Source organism: Podarcis vaucheri (genome assembly GCF_965113315.1).
Source record: "Podarcis vaucheri genome assembly, chromosome: 1".
NCBI lineage: Eukaryota > Metazoa > Chordata > Lepidosauria > Squamata > Lacertidae > Podarcis > Podarcis vaucheri.
The window spans coordinates 110,366,340-110,391,186 of record NC_138759.1 but is presented as its reverse complement, the minus strand read 5'-3'; the positions used below and the strand labels follow the sequence as shown (position 1 = coordinate 110,391,186).

Below are 24,847 nucleotides of genomic sequence, written 5' to 3'. Positions count from 1 at the left end.
CCTCTGAACCTTCAAGGAGCTTAGAGAACCCAAAGGTTAGAAGATGAGGGAGGTAGAGAGATGAGATGAGCCTGTTAGAAGACAGATACAACAAAGACAGACCAAAATAAAGAAACGTGAAGATGACTGACACAACAGCAGAGTTTAGATAACATACAGTTAGTTATTCATGGGCACAAACAAGAACATAGGGAGAAGAAAGGGTTCACTATGAGGTGAAGGTGATCAAGAGATACGTGACCTTTATTTCAAGATACTGAACTGCAAGTATTTTTTTGAAAAAAGAACAAAAGCAGTAAAATAGAAAAGGATGAATGTACAAGGGGGTGGGGGTGGGAAATAGGCAGCTAAAGACTCACTACACTGAGAGGAGAGATGCCAGACTTGATCAGATGTTGCAAACATGAAATGGCCTTAAACATTGAAGGAATGCAGGACAGCAATCTTAAACAGAGATTCTAGATAGATAACATGTGACTGTTGAGTTCTAAGAAGAGATCTGCTGGAGCTGGAGCCACACAAGATGTCCTGAAAACCCTAAATGTGTGGATAGGGTGGACCATGGTTACTCGGTACCACTCTGCACATGCTCAATGGCACATTATTACTTCAGCTATTCATCAACTAATGAACACAGTTTCTGGCAGTGGCGTAGCGTGGGGGGTGCCAGGGGTGCCGGCCGCACCGGGCGCAACATCTGGGGGGGGCGCGAGTCCAGAGGGAAGGGACAAGTTCCTTCCTCCGCCGGGCTCCCAGCCACCACCGCCAGCCTTGCGCCCTAGCGCGTGCGCCCCCCGCTGTCGCTGTGGCTGCGCTCCGCTCACTGCTCGCAGGAGGAGCAGCCGCTGCAGCAGCGCTGACGCTGCCACCGATGCCTGGCCGGGCACGGGCAGCCTCTGCACCCTGCCGACGCCGCCATCCCCTCGGCCCAGCCACAGGCGGCGGCTGCTTCTGCCTCCATCCTCCTCCGGGCAAGCAGCGTTGTTTGCGCGGCAGCGCCAGCGGCAACTCGCAGGTTAGGGGTTGGGGGGGCGCAAATTACTTGCCTTGCCCCGGGTTAGGGGGCGCAAATTACTTGCGTTGCCCCGGGTGCTGACAACTCACGCTACGCCGCTGGTTTCTGGGAATGAATTCTCATAAGCTTTTGGCCCATTTAAAGTCAGTGTCCTAGCACAAATCCCATTTCTTTCACTGGTATATGTTCTAGCTCAGCACTTTGTGGAGACTGAACTGCAAGTCTACTATTTGTAAAAACAGAATCTAATTCAACTGGAAATTGACAAACTAATTAAACTAGAGCACATCCTTGAACACCTGGCATAAACAGAAGGACTGCACAAGCTGCCCTGTTGGCCTTTCAGTCTGCTTACCAGGTTGGCAAACCCTATCAGGAAACTCTTCTGTAATTCCTGGGACACTGCCAAGAAAGTCCTATTCCCATATCTCGTAGTGTTAGCTTTCCAAAGTGAATGGACCACAGCCTGCTCTCACTATGATCAGCAAGGAAAAAACTAAAGAGAAGAATGCTCTCTAATGTGATAGGTTATACAGGTGTTGCAGTGATGTTGTGCCAGTGACACAGGAAGAGACAGTAGTTTAAGGCTGGGGTGCCAATCGCTTTCAGGTTTGAAGGTGTGCAATACATGTGTTTCATTTGACAAATATCTTGCAAGAGCTGCCAGTAATTATTACTGAAATAACATGACACTTTACCATTTTTGTCCATGGAATGAGGTTCAGACTGTTTCTTGCCAATATCAGCAAAGGACCTGACTATTGGGATCCTATTGCTTAGCTTCTTCTGATTCTGATGGTGGTGCTGTTTGAGCAGAGCTTCGTGCACCCTGTGGCGAACATCTTCGCTGAGCTGTCCTGAGCCTACTTGTTGATCAAGAATCATGTCTGAAAATATAAAAGGCAAATGATCTAATGACACCAGGAGCTAGGATCACAAGGAGTCAAATAGTAGTAGTAGCAACAACAACAACAACAACAACAACAACAACAACAACAACAACAACAACAGGAGAACTAGCAAACATCATTGAGGAATTCCCAGTTCAGAAATCCAACAAAACATTTGGGCCATTGTATGTTGCCCCATAATAGCACAATTTTTTCTGGGTGAGATAGACTAACTCCCAAATCTGTCATTCTTAACAAACCCAGCAAAGTTTGTTGTCTATGTAGATTAACAGGTAACCAAATATGAACATGCCTTCGGCTTTCTCATAGATTGCCCTGCAATGCACAGATGTGTGCATTTATTCTCCAACTCTTCTCCTTTCACCCCTTCCCACCAACACCCTTGGCTATTCCTAGGGCTTGGAATGTGATGCCATAAAGTTCTGCATACATAATTTTAACAGGAGATGAAAAACCCAGTCCAAATAAAAAGTCTTCGCACGCCTCTGGAAACTGCTCATGCTTGGATGAGAGCAGCTGGCTTCCAGGAAGCTGGTCTTCACAATTATGCAACACTTACTTGCTGTCAACATTTTGTTCACTGATGAAACGCCACAAAATGGCTTTTTTGATGGTGGAACTACGTATCCAGTGTACAGCATGGGTCTTAGAATTTTGCTCTCCAAACAGCTGCAAAGCAGTGGGATTAAGGGAATGATCTGAAGCAGAGAAGTGATGAGAGGAAATCGAGCACACCACATCACACACCACTTCGTCCCCCAGCTGCTGGGATTCTGGCTGTGTTTTTCTTCCATCATAGCCAAGGGCAGGAAGGAGGTTCAAGGGGGAAATTGGATTGGGGCAGGATAAAGTGCCCCCCTCTCATCTCCTCATTTTAAACCTTGCCCACCTCCTCTGCTTTGCAACTGGATCCTCGTTCCTCTAATCTCCATCAAATATTCAGATGAGCTACAGAAGAAGCAGCTTTCAACATATCTTGCTCAACGGAATTTTCTTTGAAATCCGAATGTACATTGGCCAGGGGTGAACTTTGCTGGTCCACAATATCAGTGACCATATAAATATTGCAAGAGAAACACAGTGGCAATTTCAGTGCCACTTAGGGAAATGGTCTTTTGGGTTTTGAAAGGATGAGGGCTAGGAACTCAAGACCACGGCGGGTATTTCTCAATCATACGTCAACGCCATGGTCAGACGCGTACCCACTGCAGTGTTTAAAATCTGCTATCTCTCTTTTTAAAACCAGAAGCTTTTAAAACAGGAATTCTAAGATTACTAACAAGAGCTCATCTGAGCTCAACGAAACACATTAGGGGGCTGTGATCACCCTGCTGGCTGTGTATCATCAATCTCAGACTTAGTGCGCATGTAAAATTCAGGGATAGATAGATAATCGGCTTGGAACCCAAATACTTGAAGGAACCTCTTCCCTTCATCAGCCTGCCCATGCCCTCAGAACCTCAGAGGAGCATCTTCTCTGCATTGGGAGAAGCTTGCTCTGCGGTGAGTGACACAGGATAGAACCTTCTCCCAAGTGCTCCCCCTCCCCTTTCCAAGGTATGATTGGTGCTGATGCTGCTATCATTTAAGCACCACTTTCAGACTTGATTTATTTGCCCAAGCTTTTTAAGCTGTGTGAGCTGATTACTTGTTTAATCTGCTCTGTTTGTTTTAGCTGCATTGCATGCATTGTGTTTTATTATTGGGCTGGTTGTTTTTATTTTGCGTTCCCTAACCCTCCCTGGCATCCGCAGCGATGGCGTAAAGGTTGTTAATATTTGTAAGTAATGAATAAGTAAAAGGCCTAACGTGTACAGAGGAAGTTCCGTAATAATAAAGTTAATATACTAGAATCAAGGTGGGGCAGCAGGGAGGAGAGACTGAGGATGGAGGTTACTCAGAGACAGTATTAAGATGCTGTCCTGTTGAGCTTTTAGAGATCTGGGAGGGGTAAGGCAGCCTTTCCACTGGCAATTAAGGCTTAAAAGTCAAAAGCAAGTTTCTCACTAAAGCAAGCTAACTGAGCAGCAAGTGTTTTAGCATATTCATTAGGAGAAGCCGTGCCACTCAAAACCTCTGACACAATAAATGTTGAGTCATGAACTCTTTTGCTCGTGAGCTTTTTCTCTCTGAAACCCCACATCTCCCAGTAAGCTCTCGTCATGAACCAAGAAGAGCACACAGATACACGATTAAAGTGTCAAAAACAGGCAGGATTAGTCAAACTTTTGATCATCTTCAAGATTAAGGTGTGGATTTCTGTGGACGGAAAGTCTTGCACAGGGTTCCAACTCCTACAGAGGCACTGGCTTTCCCCATGCAGATACCCACACTCAATGCACAATCGAATTGGGCACTATTGCAGATGCCACCCATTCCACATTTATAGGAAATAAACTGTTTAGTGTGGCAGCACCTGCACTTTGGAACTTCCTGCCACTGTACTCTTTTCGGTGCCTGCTAAAAACACTCCTGAATAGACAAAGCCTACCCAGATGCTTCAAAAGTTGAGGTAATTTTTCATCTGTTTTAGCATTTTAACTTCTGTACGTTTTAAAGCAGGGTTGTCTTTTTCTCTCTCTTGATTTTACTGTTTTATTTGTAGAAACTGCTTTGGGTTGTTGCTGCTGCTGTTGACAATCAAGTAGTGTATAAATTTTATGAAATAAACAAATAACAATGCATGGACACAGGGCTGAGCTTTTGTTGCTGTGGATGCAGCTTTTAAGGGGCAGGGGACATCAGCATCAACAGCAAGGTGTAGATGGAACATACAGCATACTTCTTGGTAAAAAAATAATACACTTTGATAGTAAAAGCAAAATGTGGTGGGACTCAAGTAATGCTCAGCAAGGTAACAAAGTGTAGACATTTCTTATGGCCAAACAGCAAGTGGAATGTATCCATGCCAATATTAAGAAAAGGTTGCTAAGAGACGCAGAATTAACCTAAGAAGCTGTATAAAGGTTTGGATTTCAGGGCGTTCCCAGCACAGCAGCCTGGGAGCTGTTTAGCAAAAAATGAAAAATGGGTTGATGAGTGGAAAAGAGCATGGGAGGAAGGGTCAAAGGATTTTGGGGACAGGGGACAGGGGAAAGAAAGCGCTCACTGGAAATATTATTCTCCCAGTCGTATTATGCAAACACACACACACACACAGACACTTTATATCAGACTGCCATGAAAAGTCATTTATTTATTTATTTAAGGAAGCACATAAATTATTTTGTTTAGACCATCGGTATGAAAAATCGAAAACAGGACTCTTACAAACTGAAAATGCAAGACTTTTTAAAATTTGTGATCCGTTCTACTTTATAGAATGTTATTAGTGTTTTCTTACTGTTTTATGTGCAATGCTTAAGGGTGAGGGGTTTTTTATTAACAGGTTGTTATTATTATTATTATTATTATTATTATTATTATTATTACTAAAAAATATTTTATTTGATAAGAAATAGCTTGTGGTGTCATTGTAAGCCGTGTGATCTCAAAATGGTCATGAAGTCATTTCCAAACATAATGTAATGGAAATCCTAGTGTCTGTGTGTCATGCCGGCAAGAAAGTAGGATGGAGTCTTTCACCAATGAAGAAAACAAAAGTAAAAATGTACCACACTGCATCCTACGTTGGTCCTCAAATCACATATAGGAGAGGACCATTTCCGCAATCTCCCCCCTCCATCTGCAGCCCCTGTAGCCTATCTAGCACCATTACCAAATGACCAAATTTAGGAGTAGCAAAGTGGGTTGCAGAGGAAAAGGGGGAGATGGGAAGTCCCGTATCAATGAATGTGAGCATTGTTTAATTCCCAGAAGGGTGAGTGAATGAGTGGCTCCTGTGAGAACAGGATGCTGAAATAGATGGACCAGTGGCTTGGGACTCAGCTATACAGCTCCAAATACCGTGGTACCTCCGGTTGCAGACGAGATCCATTCTGGAGGTCCGGCCGGATCCCGAGGTTTTTGCAACTGGAGGACTGCTTCTGTGCATGGCAAAACCCGGTAACATACTTCCGGGTTTGCCGCTTTCACATCCCAAAGTTTACGTAACTGGAGGTACTACTGCATGGGTAGGCAAACTAAGGCAGAGGGGCTGGATCCGGCCCAATCACCTTCTAAATCTGGCCCACAGACGGTCCGGGAATCAGTGTGTTTTTACATGAGTACAATGTGTCCTTTTATTTAAAAGGCATCTTTGGGTTATTTGTGGGGCATAGGAATTCATTTATTCCCCCCCCCCAAAAATACAGTCCAGCCCCCCACAAGGTCTGAGGGACAGTGGACTGGCCCCCTGCTGAAAAAGTTTGCTGACCCCTGTACTACTACTGTAGAACGCTTTAAGTGCATTACACAAATGTGACACTAGATGGCACTGGTGAGCTAACGGCAAATTCCACAATTGTTTAAAAACTTATTTTTAAAAAGCATTTTTAAAGCCTTTTTTTCATATGTGTTGATTCTGCCTTGGTCCTCTTATGTTTTTAGGATCTAAGCGGCTCAGCTAAAGTAAATATAGGGTGACATCTAATTGTGATATCTAATTGTGACTTCTGCTTGTGGAAATGGGACTTGCCTGTCATGCCCTTCCCCTGCAGCCTGCTTTCCCTAAAATTGCTCTAGAGCATTGGCTTTCAACCAGTGTACTGTTGCACCCTGGGGTGCCTTGAATGATGGTCAGGGCTGCCAAGGGCAACACTGGCCTCTGTCTCTCTCTCCTTCCCTCCCTCCCTCCCTCCTCTGATGCCCTCTCGGCATCAATGCCCTCCACAGGATTGTGAGGCTGTTTGTTGCAGCAGCCCTGGCTAGAAGCTCCCCAGGCAAACAGTGCCTCTGGGGCTGGCCAGGGGAGAGGAGACGAAGAGAGGCTGAAGGAACACTCCACATGTAAAGGAGTTTGAAAAGGTGTGAGGGGCTGCTGGCTTTGCAGGCAAGGGGGTGATATAACTGGGCTTCTGAGGCTTGGAGCACGTTTCCCCACAGGGGAGCTGCAGAAAGAATGTCAAGGGAGCCTTGAACTCAAAAAGGCTGAAAACCTCTGCTCTAGAAGGTTAGGGGGCTCTGCAGAGCAGATTGGGAGGCTGTAGCAATGAGCAAGAAAGGAAAATCCCACTTCATCCACTGGAATGACTTATATGGCTGAATGTGTGCAATATGACTGGACATTTGCCCAAAAGAACACAAAAAGAAAATACGCAGCCCACAACTTTACCGGTCTACCCCTATAAGCCACAGCGGAATAAAAAAACACACGTTTGATTCCAGCTAGAAAAAATGGCATATTGTAAAATCCAAGAGCCATTTCACTGGCTGCATTCAAACCAAATGACAATTTTAGAATGCATCCGAAGGAAGTAGATGAAAATATCAAAGAGAACATTTCCATCTGCCAATTTGAACTGAAATAATCGGGAGGATAATAATGTGAAATAGCTGTTTAAGGTCAAGAAGGCACATTTGGTGTGCTGGTCAAGTGCTGCGGACTACGGCTGACTTCTCATTGTGCAAAGAAGGCAATTTGGGACCTTGAAGTAGGAAACTGGGTACCTGAGAAGTACCACAACAATACGTAGGAACAACAAGTGTGATATGAAAAGTGTGTTGGCTGTAGTTATGGGAATCAAGAGCAACCAACTTTAGGAAGCAGAAATGTGGTCTGTCATCCTTCACACCATCTTTGAACAAGCTCTCTAATAAAGTTAGTGTATTGTATTGTATTGTATTGTATTGTATTGTATTGTATTGTATTGTATTTAGTGTGGGTCATATATTGCCTAATTAAAGGGGAAACCCTCCAAACAGTTTATGTAAGAGTATAAAATATTAACTTAAAGATCAGTGATAAAAACGCACCTTAAAAACAGCATACATAATCAAAATACCAAAATATAGATAAGACCAACACTTGTAAAAGCAAACATACACAACACAGTTACATGAGCAGGCTTGCGTAAACAAAAAGGTTTTTAGCAAGCATCGCAAACAATATAGCAAAGCTGCCTCCTTTATATTAATAGGCAGGGAGTTCTAGAATACCGGTACTTTTTTTCTCAGAAGTAAAAAAAATAGTTGCTGATCCAAGGTTTAAAGGAGTGCCTTTATCACATGTAAAAGAGGACAGAGAAATTAAGAAGCTATGGGAGAAAAACAGGAAAGCACAACATACAACCTTTGCAAAATAATATTGATATTTTTATCAGGATAATCCTATATAGGTTTACACAGAAGTAAATCTGATGAATTCAGCAGGGCTTGCTCCCAAGTTAGTGTGCACAGAATTACAACTTGATAGCACAATTCTCCACATGTCTACTCAGAAATAAGTCCCACTGATATCTATGGGCCTTACTCCCAGATAAGTGGGTTTAGGGTTGCGCCTTAGCATCAGTGTAAACTGAGTGAGAACAAACATCTTTAATAATAATAATAAAAAGATGTTTGGAACTTGAATGACTGCTCAATGGCACAAATAATCACAAAGGACACTCTGAACATTAGAAATGTCAGGCAGAAATGACCTACCGAAAACCAACACACAATGCAGAATGTAACCTCAGCTATTTATGAAGCACTATGATGAGCGTATGTTCCTGACACAAATGACTGCTTCTTAATTTTCAGTGGCATTTTAGAAATTTGCATACTACTGTTCAGACAACAGACACTTAAAATGCAAAGGAACCAAGAACATTTATCAAAGTGTCAGGAAAATGAATGAAGAAAACAGAGCAGCAAGGAATTTTTTTAAAAAAATAAAAGCAGAGCTCAAATAACCCTCCCTTATGTACTCAAAAGCAAGATCCACTGCGCTCTGTTGGATTTAATTCCAGGTAAGTATGTATAAGATTGCAGCCTAAGGCTGCAAAAATCAAACGCATGTTGTATATTATATATAGGAATATGTACGTTAATACATTTTTATTGTGGTCTACACACCTTTAAAATGATGTTTCTGGAATGTAGAAGGTTTAGCCAAGTTAAGGGAAACAGCAGCATTGTTGTTTGACTGATACTGAGTGACAGTTGCCCAGCAGCCATCTAGAGAGGCCAGGACCCTGATATAGTCTGACTCACTCCTGCTGCTGGAAGATCTCTGAACTCAGCGCTAGCAATCAGAACACTGAATCCTGAGTTGCATGCAGCAGCTTCCTGAATGCTTAAGCAATTACAGCATGGCTACAAATGATCAGGAGAAACACCTATGCCAGCAGCATCTTTGGAACTGGCAAGGAACCAATGTCTCCGCATCCCCTTCAATCTCACCCTGTCAAACACTAATTATTGAGCTGAATTGCTAAAATATCAAATCGCAGTGAGCGAGAGACAAAAGAACAGAATCCACAATGTCAAAGCACAGCCTGTACAGAAAAGAGCAGGGAAATGTCTGGGAGGAATTCATTGTTACGCCAAGGGGATCGTTCCACCAGAGAAAGCCGTTCCTCCAGCCCACCCACCCCTAGTTTTTGGTGTTCTCCTGACCACCACCCCCAAATCAATTTCCGGGGAGTGAGGAGTGCAGCAGGGGAGGAGCAGAAGCTTTTCATTGACTCCCGCTCCTTCCTTGGCACCTGCCCTTTTGAGTTCCAGGGCCACATTCGCTCATGAGTAACCTTCCAGGGGCCACATAACCATGTTAGAATTCCTGCTCCATGATTGCAGTCGTGGGATTGTTGTCTTTCACACGACAGTATGTGTTTTGACAGAGACAGGATGTTTGTGTTACTGTGTTCCGTGAAGTGGGACTATTGTCCTTTGTTCTTTTTCTCTTTGCTGTCTGATGCTAGAGAGAGAGGGAGCCATGTTGCAGTGCTCCATGTGTGTTTATATGTAAATAAAGTAGATTAGCCAAAATGCTGAGTTGCTGAGGTCTGTCACGCAAGTTGCGAAGACTCTGCAGATCCCTAAGTGTGCCGGTGTCGGTTGGCATCGGTCACTGTGATGTTTCGGCTGAAGAAAGCTTTTGAAGCTCCCGAACGATTGACTAGGAGGGAGAGAACATGCCAGTCGAGCATGTGTCTCTAACAGGGTCCTACTCGAGTGTAGGCTGAGCTCCTGACAAACCACTAGTGAGCGGGAACAGAGGGGACAGTGGGCAAAGTCACAGATGTGATGTTTACCTTTGCACAGCAGGCTGTATTGCATCCACACACACAAAAGCCAGAGGTTCCTACACACACCCCTATTTATATCTCTGTCCAGGCAAGCAAGAGGCATTCTAACAGTTCTGAACAGGCATGCAGCCGGGGGGGGGGGGCTTTGTAGCAGGACTGGTGATGGGAATTTTCTGGGACTGAGAGCATGCCAGGAACACCGGTGCAATGAAGGGACAACTCATTCAGTTGGTTTTCAGCTGGGACTTGGCGGATCATTAGCCTCCTCTGACTAAGCAGCCACAAATCAGATCAAGTCACTGATCACCTATTTGCTTCATTTTCTTCATCATATCATCATATCAAGTCACATTTTCTTCATCATATCAGCAGCAGCAGCAGACTTGCCTAAGGCACTAATAGTGCAATCCTTACTATGTCTACTCCAAAGGAAATCCTACTGGGCCTTACTGTAATGTTAATGGGATTTGAGTTGCAGACTAACTCTTCACTATTTTCCCCCTTCGCCAATTTTCTCACATTCACACATAAGAACATAATCTATGAGCTACTTGTTTTGAACATTTTGATTCCCTTCCATTATCCCCCAAAAATATTCCTACCAAGTCTTTAGAAATATCTTTACAAAACACACACTTGCATTTAACATGATTAACTTTTGGGTCCTACTGAAACTTATACATGAGAGGTAGTATTCAGCTACTCTTCTGAATTATAACCTCCACTCTGTTCTTCAAGAAAATGGTATCTTCCCTTCAACAACAGCTACAGCCCTTCACCTTCCCTTTCCACAATTTGTACATCTCTGTGTCTCAGTGATGATACTGGAAAGACCGACATTAATGCCACGCTAAGTAGAAAACATCAGGGGGAAGGGAAATGCATGTTAGAATTTGGAATTTTATTTATTTGGAGTTTGAAATATATTACCACCCCATAGAGAAACATTGCATCTTATGCAGGGCAGTGTGATGGTGTTGTTTTATTTTGGGATGTAGAGAGTATTATACAATCTTTATATTGTTGTGTTAACTGCACACTTACCTGCAATTTCTTCTAAAGAATTTGCTCTCATGTCTAGCAACACAGTGCCATTGAGGATACAACTTCTCAGTTCAAACAAGCTGTGAAGCGATAACGTGGCAACGTATGGTTTACTCCACCTCTCTCCTCCATCTTCAACATCTTCTTCAAATTTCAACCACCTAAGCAAGCAAAAGAGCTTAGTCAGCCCCTTCTGTTTGAGAAATGAAATGTCAGTTATGCAGAAGCAATAAGAGAAGAAACACAAATAGTGAGATGATAAATAGATGGATGGATGGAGAGAGAGAGAGAGAGAGAGAGAGAGAGAGAGAGAGAGAGAGGGAGAGAGGGAGAGCGCAATTTCACAGCTCCGCTCTTTGGGTTGCATCCAACTACATCCTGTTGTTTCATGGAAGCCTCTTTGATTGAAGAGGAGTCTTCCACCAATGGAAGCTGGAGGCAATTTTTGCTACTTCCGCCTTCAGCCTCCTACACAAACAAACCCCTGAAACTGCTCCAAGAGGGTTGGAAGACCTTCCATAACAGCATGCAAAGTGGAGACGAAAACAAGGGAGGTGAAAGCGGGGATTTTGTGATGATCACTTCTTTCTCTAAAACCTCTGCTTGATCGAAAAGCTTTTTCTGAATGGATACAGCCCCACAGCATGGTGTGTGAATAATGCTGCGCCATGGTTTCTTAAATTTGATCACCGAAACTCAGCCCCCGTGACTTAACTATTGTCACACTGTTGTTGCTCCATAGGTAAAGGTAAAGGGACCCTGACCATTAGGTCCAGACATGACCAACTCTGGAGTTGCGGCACTCATCTCGCTCTATAGGCCAAGGGAGCTGGCGTTTGTCCGCAGACCGCTTCCGGGTCATGTGGCCAGCATGACTAAGCTGCTTCTAGCGAACCAGAGCAGCACATGGAAATGCCGTTTACCTTCCCACCGGAGCAGTACCTATTTATCTACTTGCACTTTGACTTGCTTTCGAACTGCTAGTTTGGCAGGAGCAGGGACCGAGCAACGGGAGCTCACCCCGTCACGGGGATTCGAACTGTCGACCTTCTGATTGGCAAGTCCTAGGCTCTGTGGTTTAACCCACAGTGCCACCCGCGCACCTTGGTTAATATTAACCATGACCCAGCATTACGTGCAAACCTGGCCTTTTATCTCACCTCTTGGCCCAATCTGATCTATGAGTTTAATAATACTGGATGCCTACCATATGGGAAGTTGGTTATGAGAATGGCCAAGATGTCATGTTTGAAACGCTTATGTGGGGTAAAGATTATATAATTTCTAGGCATAGTTTCTTAATGTGGTTTCATTTTTCATTCTGCTTGGGATGCACACATACAATACCAAATTCTGAACATGTATATTAATAGATTAATGTCATCTTGCCCTGTGAAGGGATAAAAAACATTTGGGTAGCCATCAAGTCATCTACCCGGTCCTTCTATCCCTACCCCCACACATACAGACATTTCTGGAGTGTCCACGGGACAAGACAATGGAAAAGCGGTTCCCACTAAGATGAGTTAAGTTGGGATCAGGTCAACCCCCCCTCCAGCTTGAACCCTGGAGATAATGGTTAGCTTCCCTCACTTCAATGCTATCCCTGTGTTTCTATGAAACTAGTGAAAAGGATCCTCTGCTTAAGATTTCCACAATAGAAGGGAAATGGATGGATTCAGAATGAATCTTTGGGTATCCATTTTGGCTGTCAGGAATCCGAATTCAAAGCACCTTCCTGCCTGCTTTGTAAGACTGAGAAATCAAAGGGTTGGATATATTTGGGGTGGGGCAAGCACCTGTTAATTATGACAGAGCAACTTGTTTCTATATTAGGGCAAGTCAAGTATTTAAAAAACGTTGCTTTGATAATAACATGTTGGAAATGTGGGAAGTAGATCAAAGAGGACATCCATGAAAAGTCAAGCATTCCCCAACAATCTTTGCAGCTTTATAAAACCTCCTTCTTTAATTTAAATCTTTGTTTATAGAACGGATCGATATCTTCCAGCAGTTAATCATCACTGGAGACCAAGCTCCTCATCCTATTTTATTTAGAAAGCTCTTGAAGTTATTAAGCGCTGTTCAAAAGTAATTAAGAAAAACACACAGGGATTTGTCGGGAGGCTTAGCACCTAAAAATTGCAGACATAGAAGAGAGAGAAAAGAAGGAATTTAGGAAAGGGGGCAAGTAGCCATGAAATATGACACCTGAGTGTAGGAACCCAAGTCTTCTTCAAGTTCTCTCTCCCCGCTCTACCATGTCATCATTATGAAACAACATATTCTCAGTGTGTTGTATTCAACATGGCACTAAGGCTAAGGTTCCATCACCAAGAGGATTCCTCCTTGTACAACAGAACATTTCCCCCCTTTCCTTCCCTTGCTCACCCACTAAATCTGTTCTGGGGGATCCCCCAACCCTTTGGAAAAGATCTGAGGGCGGCATAGGGGTGAGAAGGGAAAATTCCTATTGCACTAGCGGCAATCCTTGCATGAATGCAACTATTTAATATAGTCTTCCATGACCTTGTAAATTTGAAGTGCTTGATGACTGATAACGTGCACTAGATGAATACCAGACTGGGTGGCCGAGCTTCAAATCTCTTTATTGACTATGAAGCCCAAAAGGTAATCCCAAACAAGTTAGTATGTATCAACATTTGTTTCCCAACTAAAATAAGCATACTATCCTTCCCAGGGCCAACATATTAAGAATATGCTGAGCTTTGCAAATTTAACCAGTAGTGTATTTTTTTAAAATGTATAATTTCCTAACACTCAGCTGTATCACTTTTGCAGAAAACTAAATCATTATATTCAGCAAAGCAACTGAGTCTTGATCCACTTGTGGAGTAACACGCTCAATATCTTCTGTGTTTACTTTCATTATATCTGTTGACTTCCCAGAGGAACTGAACTCCCACCAGTTCACCCACACTCTCCATCATCCTTCTGAGTAACCGAACAGCCAAGATCTTGGCAAATCTTACACATGCCACTAAAAAGCTACAATAGCAAGAACTTGGCTAGAACATTTGGTTGGATCGTTAGTCTTCATTTGACGGGTCGGGGCCCACACCCTGACCTAAGCTGAGTCACACAAGTGGCCTGCATTTTGCTTAGGATCCCCCCCCCTTTTCTAAGAACAAACACAAAGCCATTTAGAAAGGAAGCAGATGGGTGGAAATGACAGGGTTCCTGTGCCTTTAAAGGCCATCCAGTAGAGAAAACAGCACAAATGAAAACTGCAACAGAGAGAAAAGAGGGACACATAGTATTTAACAAACAAAAAACACCCTGAAAGGTGAAGTATGTTGCAGGCTGAGGTTAAAGGTCAGGTAAGGCCAAAGTCTACTGTGTTAGACTGCATCAGGCAATATTTATTTACTGACATTGGTGACATCTATGCCCTGCCATTTCTGCAAAGAACTGAGAGGTAGTGTAAGCTGGGCAGTGCTGGATTTACGTATAAGCTAAACAAGCTATAGCTTATGGCCCCAATCTCTTGGGGACCCCTAAAAAAATTAAAGGGGAAAAAACTGGATGTACATTTCCAAAATGTAAGATAAGTTCAACAATTACTTTGATAAAATACATATTTTGTTATGTGCAAATGGCTTTAGATACCTATTAGGTCCATAAATTACCATATAGAGCATACATTCAACACAAAAAACAGTGACAATTTGTTGTTGACAAAGGACAGCTGGACATATAAAGGGCCCCATTACCTTCAGGAGCTTAGGGCCTCATCAAACCTAAATCCGGCCCTGAGGCTGGGAGATTGCAACTTGCCTAAAGGGAGCTTGCAAGCTCCATGGCTGAGCCAAGGCTTCCCACATGTAAGTTCTGCAATGCACTCTGCTATGCAAAATCCATTTACTATCATATGAAATGGTGACCCATTTTCATTTGGATGAGCCTTCCGAAAACATATCTGCAATGCTACACTTGTTAAGCACTACTTGAAATTGTGGCACTGGTTGGATTTGTCTCGGGTCTTCCACAAAACAAAACAAAACAAAACAAAACAAAACATCCATTTCATTGGCAGAGAATGTGGCTGTTCATCTTATTTTGGAACTTTAATTAAGTATTTGTCTACCTCCTATGAATGAGGTCCAGGGCAAATCTAACATGAAATCTGACAGAAATAAAGTTTATTTGAGGTTTTCTTGTCCCTAATAGCTGCATAACTTTCTCCTGAAACATTTATTTATTGCTGTATATTTGTTTCTCCAGTCATCTACAAGGAACCCAGAGCAAGAATTTGGATGCACAACAACCCTTTGAGGTAGGTTAGGCTGAAAAATATGTAAGCAGAACAACATAGTGAGAGTGCCTTTATTAAGCTGGGGTAAGGAATGTCTCAGTACCCATTCGCCAGAATTATCAGTAGATCAATGCCTGCTTTACTAGAACTGTGTTAGATTTAGGATTTACCCCCAAAAGCCTATTATTTCAGGATTAGTGCTGTATAAAGCATTATGCAACGCCTCCTCATTACAGTAAACAGTAACCATTCACTATGTTACATTATCTAATCGGGGAAAAGTAAGTTCAGCAAAAAGACACACAGGCAACATATCTACATCTTGAACTTTGCTATTATGCTGAATCTCAATTTAAACCCTGTTTGCAATCAAATTGACTGCATTCAGCTTTACTCTGGAGAGGACTCTGAAATAGCTATAACATTTTCAGCAAAGAAACAAAGATCCTAGCTAACTGCATTTATCTTATTTATTTTTGCCCGTGACATTATCTCCCCCCCCCAAAAAAAACAAACCATGATCTAACCTAAAAAAAATGTTGTCAACATCTGGCTCTGAGGAAAGGCATGTGAAGTAGCAATAAAGGTAAAGGGTAAAGGGACCCCTGACCATTAGGTCCAGTCGTGGCAGACTCTGGGGTTGCGGCACTCATCTCGCTTTATTGGCCAAGGGAGCCGGCATACAGCTTCCGGGTCATGTGGCCAGCATGACTAAGCCACTTCTGGAGAACCAGAGCAGCGCACGGAAACTCCGTTTACCTTCCCGCCAGAGTGGTACCTATTTATCTACTTGCACTTTGACGTGCTTTCGAACTGCTAGGTTGGAAGCAGGGACCGAGCAACTTGAGCTCACCCCGTCGTGGGGATCTGAACTGCCGACCTTCTGAACGGCAAGCCCTAGGCTCTGTGGTTTAACCCACAGCGCCACCCGCATCCCGAAGTAGCAATACTCAGTATACATTCAACATGTTTGGCTTAAACCTAATTAATAGGCATTTTGGCCTTCTCTGTGTCTTTGTACAACAAATGCTAAACCAAAAGGGGACTCACCTGGCTGTCTCCCTCCACTCAGCATCTTCTCCTTCACGCCAGCAAAGTTCATCGAGCTCTGTGAAGAGATCGTGAGGGATGTGTTCCTCATCATCATCTTCTGTTCCGAGAATAAACTGTACCCGCTGGGAAGGGGTGTCTAGAGAAAAAAACAGGGGTGGAGATAGGAAGAGACCAGGGAAGTCAAACTGAAGCAAGAGGTATTTCCACAAAGGCAAAGCCACACTACAGTGATTCCATGGAGCATTACTTACATAAATACCTTTTAAGCAATTAAGCACCAGTGTTATTGGTTACAGCTGCATCCTTTTGTGTTGAACAAGTGAATGAGCAGGGTGTAGTAAGGCTATGCAGCTGTCTGTCATCCATATAATTAACTTCTACAGGCAGGTATTATAGCCTGTAATAAAATAATCACAACTTGGCAACTCAGTCATGCTTTAAATGTGTGTTCTGAAATCAACATGGACCATGTTGTCACCGGTTAAGCTTTCCAGTTTAGCAAATTCCTTCTTAACAAATAAACATGTATAAAATTGATCAGGCGCACACTCCCCCTCTGCTTGGTTATATGTCCTAGAGATGTAGTTACTGCTCAAGTTTATTCTCTTGCCCTGCTAAAATGAAGACAAAATATCTGCAACTGAACTGAATGCATTTTTATTCTCGCCTCCATCTACCTCCTTTCTTGGGTTGCCTTTCCTTTTTGATTTTAACTCCTATGGGGCAGAAGCTTCCTGTGAATCTGAAAAATACCCTGCATACTTGGTGACATTAGAAAAATAAACACATGAAAACTAGGCTGATTGAAATATACTCAGAGTCGAGAGTGGATTTCATGCTCTTTATTCAGCTCATAGTGGTGAGGAGGAATGAAAGTCCCCCCAAAGTATCTGCTTTATATACATTATTTACACAATGGGCTGCATGTGATTGGCTAATTTCGGAATTCTCCTGTAGGCCAATCAGGTTGTGGATTCACTTCCATCTGGAGCTGGATTGGGTGGCTCTTGCAGACCAATCATACTGCTGCATTGTTCTAGGACCAATCAGACTGCTGCATTCTGAATCCTATTGTTCTAGGACCAATCAGACTGCTGCATTCTGAATCCTATTGTTCTAGGACCAATCAGACTGCTGCATTTTGGATCCTATTGTTCTAGGACCAATCAGACTGCTGCAATTTGGATCCTATTCAACTCAGTACATAACACTGATAAATATGCGTCTTTCTCAATACGACAAGCAGTCATTGGTTTGAATCAGTTTCATTGGTGTAAAACGGTTTGTCTATTCAACTCTGTTAATTTCATCCATTTTCATTTTAGAAATGAATGGAAATTCAAAGAAATGAGTTCCAGAGGATAATCCATTCATGAACTCTGGCAAGTCTGCTCTTTGAAAGGGCAATAGGACACCTGAAAGTTTCAGGCACATTGGACTAATGAGGTCTCCCAATGAAAACAGAAGCTTGTGGATTTATATATTTTATAAACTGCCTCTACAACACAGATCCCTTTCCCTGATCTGTCTGAAATTTGGCAGGTCTGGTGCAGGCCCTCTTGAAATGTAATGACAATGGGATAAAAATCAGACAGAAGACTGAATGGATTTCCATTCCAGGGAGCCAAAAAAATAAGCTATTCTAAATCAGTATCGAACAGAATGTAATTATAATGAACAAAAAACAAAACGAATGAAACTTTTAAAAAGACAAAGGAATGGGGTAACTAAATGATTGCCCCCTTCCCTTGCATATACCCTGATGAATATATTTCACAGAAGACAATGATTAAATAAACCCCTTTTAGTGCTGGTATTTTAAGAAATATTTGAAATGTTGTGTTGTATTAGGGAAACATCATGGCTGCATTGTGCATTGGTTATATTTTTAAAAAACACAATACATTCAAGCAATCCTTATAGTGCTTCCTGCTTTCACTTATTCAGCTAATGTGAGGGTTTTAAAAATATTGTCATCATACTTTGCATCAAAAAGACAGATCTATTTTATCACCATACTTTACTTTGCATTTCTGGAGAGCACAGAAGGATGGCTGATGTTTCTGACACTCTGCACCAAAGGTGAGAGAATAACTAGGAATATTTCTTGAGTGCACACAGAAGCCGTGTAGTCATTCAAAGGGGGGCAAAAAGTATGAGCAGACAGGATTATTCGTGCTAATGTAATGATTTAGCACTGGATTCAGGGAACGCTAAATCCTCAGCTAACCATGAGATGCCTCACTCAGTTCACAGAGTTTGGTGTGCCTACAGGCCGTGTCGAGCTTTCCATATACATTAGGGCAGGACAGGGAGCAAATGGCTAGTCAAGGACATAGAAAACTCATGACAATAATGATAAATTGCTTGATGGACACATTTCCTCTGGGGGGCATGACTGTAAATTCAACTGCCAAGAGATAAACCTCATCTGTGGTCAGTGTTGTTCATGAGTAGACAGAAGTCACTGTGTTATTCCATAAATAGAATTCCACGGTACTTTACAAAACTGGACTAAGCATTGGAAATGAATGACTTAAAGAGACTGTGCATATAAAATGAAAGTCTGAGGCCTTTTAATTTTTTTTATCCGTCTCCATAGTGTCTACTTCCCATTTTTTCACTGATGCTCCCACAAAATAAGCAAGTCCCCTGCATCAGTGTAAATAAACTTCCAGACAGGTAGCGGTGTTAGTCTTCAGCAAGAACTAAAAACAAAGGCAATGTTGTAGTAAGTGATGGTGGTAATTACAGTGGTACCTCAGGTGACAGATGCTTCAAGTTACAAACACTTCAGGTTACAAACTCCGCTAACCCAGAAGTAGTACCTCGGGTTAAGAACTTTACCTCAGGATGAGAACAGAAATCATGCGCTGGTGGCAGCGGGAGGCCCCATGAGCGAAAGCGCGCCTCAAGTTAAGAACGGTTTCGGGTTAAGAACAGACCTCCAGAACGAATTAAGTTCGTAACCTGAGGTACCACTGTATGTTAATGTTTAACTGTATGCAGTGCTTTTTTTCCTAAAAAAAAATGCATAGGAGTACTCTCATTTTGACTCAAAAAAATCACTATTTTATAGTTCAAATTGGGACAGATAAATACAGTAAATGGACAAAAGGACAAAGATTCACAAAATGTTTAGGGGTATGCGTACCCCTGTGTCCCCCCCCCCAGAAAAAGCACTGACTATATGAAAAACACCCACTGTGGCCACCCACAAAGCCGTGTGGGTGTCACAAACTTCCTAGCACTGGGATACCAACTAACTTCTATAGCGGAGATAAAAAGAGGCCACAAATGACAGAACCTCTTGAATCATGTTTGAATCAAGAGGCCAGTCAAAATTAATGACAAAGACTCGCCCCTGATGACTGCCCACGTTGAATTGTGCACATTACTCCAAAGGGAGAATGGCAGGAAAGTAAACAAGGAACTGCTTAATATCATGGTCCTTAGCCATGAAGCTTACTGGCTTTGGGCCAGTCACTTTCTCTCAGCCTAACTTACCTCACAGAGTTGTTGTGAGGACAAAATGGAGAGGGGAGAGAGAAGTGTGTGCACCACCTTGGGCTTCTTGGAGAAAAGGTGGGATATAAATATAATAACTTTTTAAATGTTTTTTTAAAAATAGTTTAAATCGTCTTGAGAAGGCACAAAATTGAGCAGGAAGAACCTCAGCAAGAGCATGCAAACCCTTATGAAGGATTTCCTAGGAAATGTGCTTTCTGAATAGAGGAAATTCTATCCTCTCAGAGACACCATGAGATAGCACATGAAACACGGGATATGTAAGAGTCCCACAGTTTATTTTACCTTGAACAGTCATATCTGTGGTAAAAAAACTTGCAGAATATTTTTGAACAAAAATTTCAATAAAATATGAATATAGGAGCATGTAATTAAATGACAGGAATATGATAGCATTTGATGTTGTTCTCTCCCTTAATAGAAAAGTAGGGTGCTTGCTATTTAAGTTTAGGAAGTCTATTTTTCTCTCCACTCTCTCAAACATGAAGTTTAATAACTTTTCTGTGCCTGGCATTTATATGAGGAAGAGAGGCCAGCGGCCAAACAGTTTTTCAAGTTGCCTTCTAAATGCATAACAGCCAGTTCTAAAAATCTCAAAAACTGTAATCCATAGGTCTAAATAACTCATACTTTCTCTCTGCCCTCGTAGCATTTGGGGCAATGCCACAATTTCTCAACTGACATCAAAATATGCATTTACCCATAGTGTGCAGCACAATGCATATTTACTTAAATGCATCAGTACGTGCTCAAATCCATCAGCAAATCAATGCATTAGGTAAGCATCCCAATCCAGATCTGGTTGCAATGGAAAAAAGCAACGGCTGTGTGTTTGTTTATTCTCCTAGATGGTGTCTCATCCAATTTGGCCTTGAATCACACTTGAGTTTGCAAGGGATGATAACATATTTTAATGTGACTATGGAAACAGAATATTTGAAACAGCCTTCCCCCTCCTCCGCCCAGAAGGTACAAGGACAGGTGGATCATTCCAGAACACAGAATGCAGATGACCACAAAGGCCTCTTCACACAAAAACAGCATTACATAAACCTGGCTGATGGTTGCTCCAGCCCTGCCCCACATCCATCTATCCTTCCCCTCTAACTGCAGTCCTCCTACGAATAAAGATCTTTATTTGTGAGAGAGCTGCATAGGATTAATGGTGCACACAGAGAAGGACCTAGAACAGGGTCTTGTTATCTGATAGTGCATTTATTTAAACTATTTACAATCACTCTTTCTGGACCCACCCAAGGCGGTAGACCACCATATAGCAGTACAATGCCATATGATATAACGTGATGTAACATTCTTAATAAAAGGTTTTTTTAAAATACAAAAACAAAATCCCAGTACGTTAAAATATAAAGCAGCATAAAACCACAAATCTTCTTTGCCACCAATGCACTCTCATCTACATTACAATATGAAAAGCTTGAATTTTTTTTTAATAATAATTTTTATTGTTTTCCGAAAAGCTTGAAGTTTTAACCATCACAGACTCAGTCAGCTAAGGTTCTGAGAAAAGCAGAGGTGTTTCAGGGCAACTTTGCAGTGTTTGAAAGCCTACCTTTAAAACCCAGCCAACCGCTACATTATTGCAGATTTCACCTTATTCTGGAGGTCCATTCCATTCCATACCATACAGGGGTCAAACCTTGAGTGTGGTGCCAGCCAAATCTTTGCAACGCCCTCCCCATTACTCATCATACCAATGTCTCATCTCTATTGCTCTTTCGGTGCCTATTGAAGACTTTCCTCCTTCAACAAGCCTTTTAAGTTGGGACCTTTATCCCAGCCTGTATCTGCACTGGAAATAAATAAATAGTTTTTACATATTGAATTGTTTTTTATATATGGACTGAGATATTTTATGAGAAACAATTCATAAATGGAATCCAAATAAAATAATAAAAATAAAATGCTGGCTTTCAGTTGTTGCTTTTATCCGATAGCAGTTTTGCATGTGATTATCATTCTCCTTGCTTTGAGTTTTGTAAGCCACCTTGAAATAACTGATAGAAAGTGGTATATAAATGTTTTAAATAAATAAAATGTGCAGTCATCACAAGGCAGCGGGGAGATCAGCAACTACTCAAAGATCATCTATAGTTTGTTTAAAAATAGGTTGTTCCAAATAATAACATAGTACGTATGTCTGAGAAAAGTTTGTAAGCCCCTTGTTGATGCTGATTTTCCATATTTTTCTAAACTCCATGACTGCATTTAAACAGTGCAAGTGTTTATCCTCAGAATACAAATGCCCTTTTCTAGCTCCCTGATTGGATGAGGGGCATGCGGGGAGCATGCCATGAGCTCATGCCAGGGGCTCATCCATGCCCATGGAACCCAAATCAGGCAAATTATGCTTAGTGCTAACCAGCTATTTACTGTCTTTAAGTGGGTTTTGCAAGCCATGCTTTGAAGACAAGGCCCTGCACAGTGCTCCCAGACTGCTTCATTCAGAAGTCATAGCAAAATATGGGTACTGCAAAACAAATCAAGAGAGAAATCAATCCCAGAGAAAAAGAAGGAAGGGGTGAAGGGTGGTAGGATGATGGAGGGTACAAGTCCATGAGACATTCCTAATCCTCAAAATCATGCTATGGAGGATTGGAATAGGATGTTTGAAGTTAGCTAATCTGTGCAAACTAAGCTAATACACACCACCTTTCAGAAAAGAATCATAATATGTTGACAGGTAAATTTATCTGTCATAGATAAAAGTACTACACTATTGCTAACATCCATGATTCATCTCTAGCCCCGATAGCTCATCGGCAACACTGATGAGTAACGCAACAATCACAACAGATGCTGACAAAGCCTTTTCTGGTCTCCATGACCACAAGTTGTCTCTGCGCATGTTGCAATGCGTGCGTGCACATACCAAATTTAACCTAAAATACAACTGATGTGCTTAGAAACATGATCCACCAAGGCATGCATGCTCCTCATAAGTAGCAGTAGACAAGTGCAATTAAAACATTAAAAATAATACTCAGTAGCCAAGCTCCCAAGTGACGTGGATTCGATTATGAAAGGGAAGCTTAACATTAAGTGGCATGAAAGAGGATTAAGTCAAGTTGGGAGTACTAACTAAAGAGCACAGTGTGCTTGATTGTGCCAAAATATCTACACCCCTCTGCTTCCATCAACAAGTGTACCAGAAAACCCAGTGCTTCTTTTCTAGAATCTGTGAAAGTACTAACATAGCAAGTACTCCTAGGACATTGGGAGAAAGCTCTGCAAGCTGAGGTGTAAAGGAGCAGAAATCTTCAAGGATTTTGACTTTACAAAATCAAAATGCCGAGGAACAGTCATGTGCTTTGTGATGTCACCAATCAAATCAACCAGGCCTCTGGCTGATTTGACTGACACCGTATGCCCTTTTAAAATGTGGTTTTTTTGGGGGGGGGCGCTATTGGGTTGTTTTTGTTTTTATTAGATATTTTGTGGTTTTATATTTTGATTTTATTCTGTGAACTGCCCTGAGACCCCCAGGTATAGGGTGCTATATAAATTTCATAAATAATATTAATAAAATTTATTATGCTTACCAGGAGGTTGAAGGGGGGAGAGGCAAAGTGACAGTGAGATTGGGGTTAATCGAAGGAGAAAGTTGATGGGGAAATGGTGTCCTTGTGATAGGAAGTTTTAAAGCACTGTGATGCCTAATGACAATTTCTTTTTGCTGAAAACACGGTAATGGAACATGTTTACCTATTACACAGATTAGGTTTGGTTATTTGTTTTTTTAATTGTCTTTTAAAAACACAGATAAGATACTTTAGAATAACAAAGCAAACAATGGATTATCAGCATCTGCTTCTCAGTGATCTGAAACGTGTTTCTCTTCCTACTTTAGCATCTTGGAATAAGCACAATTTGTCCAAAATAGATGCAGCTAAGTCATTTGGTTTCACGTGCGTATTCACTCTGCGCGACCCAATCTTAATCCTCTTAATACCGACTGAACTTCTATTTCTGAAGACGTTTCTATAATTTCATCCACCTTATATTTTTCTGCAAGAGCTTTTAAGGATTTAAAGCATTTTTCTAAAGCCTCAGCCTTCATAGCACCTTCCTTCCACACTTTCAGTGCATATAATTTAAAATTCAATCTAAAGGCATTACAATGACTACTCCACAACCTAAAATTATACTGGCATTTACATTTTTAAAAGAATCTAAAATATTCTTTTCTACTGCAGCATGGTGCGATAAGGCATCCTGCCAGTGTTTTCAATATAGTCTCTCTGCTTATTATAATTTTGAAGTATTTTTGTCTTAGATGCACCTTTTTACATCAGCGCAGTAAGTAATATTATTACTCAGGCAGGAAATAACTTCCCATCAGTGAAGTCCACAAGTCTAATGCTCTTATTTTAATGCCATCTCGTGCTGGTTTTTGTTGTTGTTGTTGTTGTTTGAGTGTTTTAATTGCTTGCAACATTATATTGTTTTATTGATAGCTTTGGAAGGTGAAAATCCCAAATCAGAGATAGCCAACATAGCATTCTCCATATGGACTACAAGGCCCAGCCTGCAGGGCCAGTGACCATGGATAATGGGAATTGCAGTCCACAACTTTCGGAGAGCACCACACTTGGCTACTGTTAAGTTGTGGGTGAACATATCAGATGACACAGGAATTCTTCAAACAGCTCTTGTTTATTCATAGGCCAGAACAGAACTGAATTGAAGGGTTCAGTCAGCCTGCTTATATAGAGCTCCAGTACAACGTATCTGTAACAATTTTCTAAAGCTATCCAATCACTGAACGTCACTTTCGATCCCTTATGTGCATAACTATCTAAAGTATCCCCCTGCTGGCCCAGGGTGAGAACTTCAGTACATAACACCTAAAAGGTAAAGGTAAAGGTACCCCTGCCCGAACGGGCCA

At 41.9% G+C, this 24,847-nt stretch overlaps 1 protein-coding gene across 8 annotated transcripts in view; it reads right to left on the bottom strand.

Moving 5' to 3' along the window:
• The window catches only part of SLC4A10 (solute carrier family 4 member 10), a 160,378-nt gene that overhangs the window by 56,353 nt on the left and 79,178 nt on the right, over nt 1–24,847 (bottom strand). For all 8 annotated transcript variants that reach the window (XM_082197627.1, XM_082197631.1, XM_082197628.1 and 5 more), the window contains 3 exons: nt 16,408–16,546; nt 11,082–11,242; nt 1,714–1,902 (listed from right to left, as the gene is read on the bottom strand). In XM_082197627.1, coding sequence (XP_082053753.1) covers nt 1,714–1,902; nt 11,082–11,242; nt 16,408–16,546 — 489 coding nt within the window. The remainder of the gene's footprint in view (nt 1–1,713; nt 1,903–11,081; nt 11,243–16,407; nt 16,547–24,847) is intronic.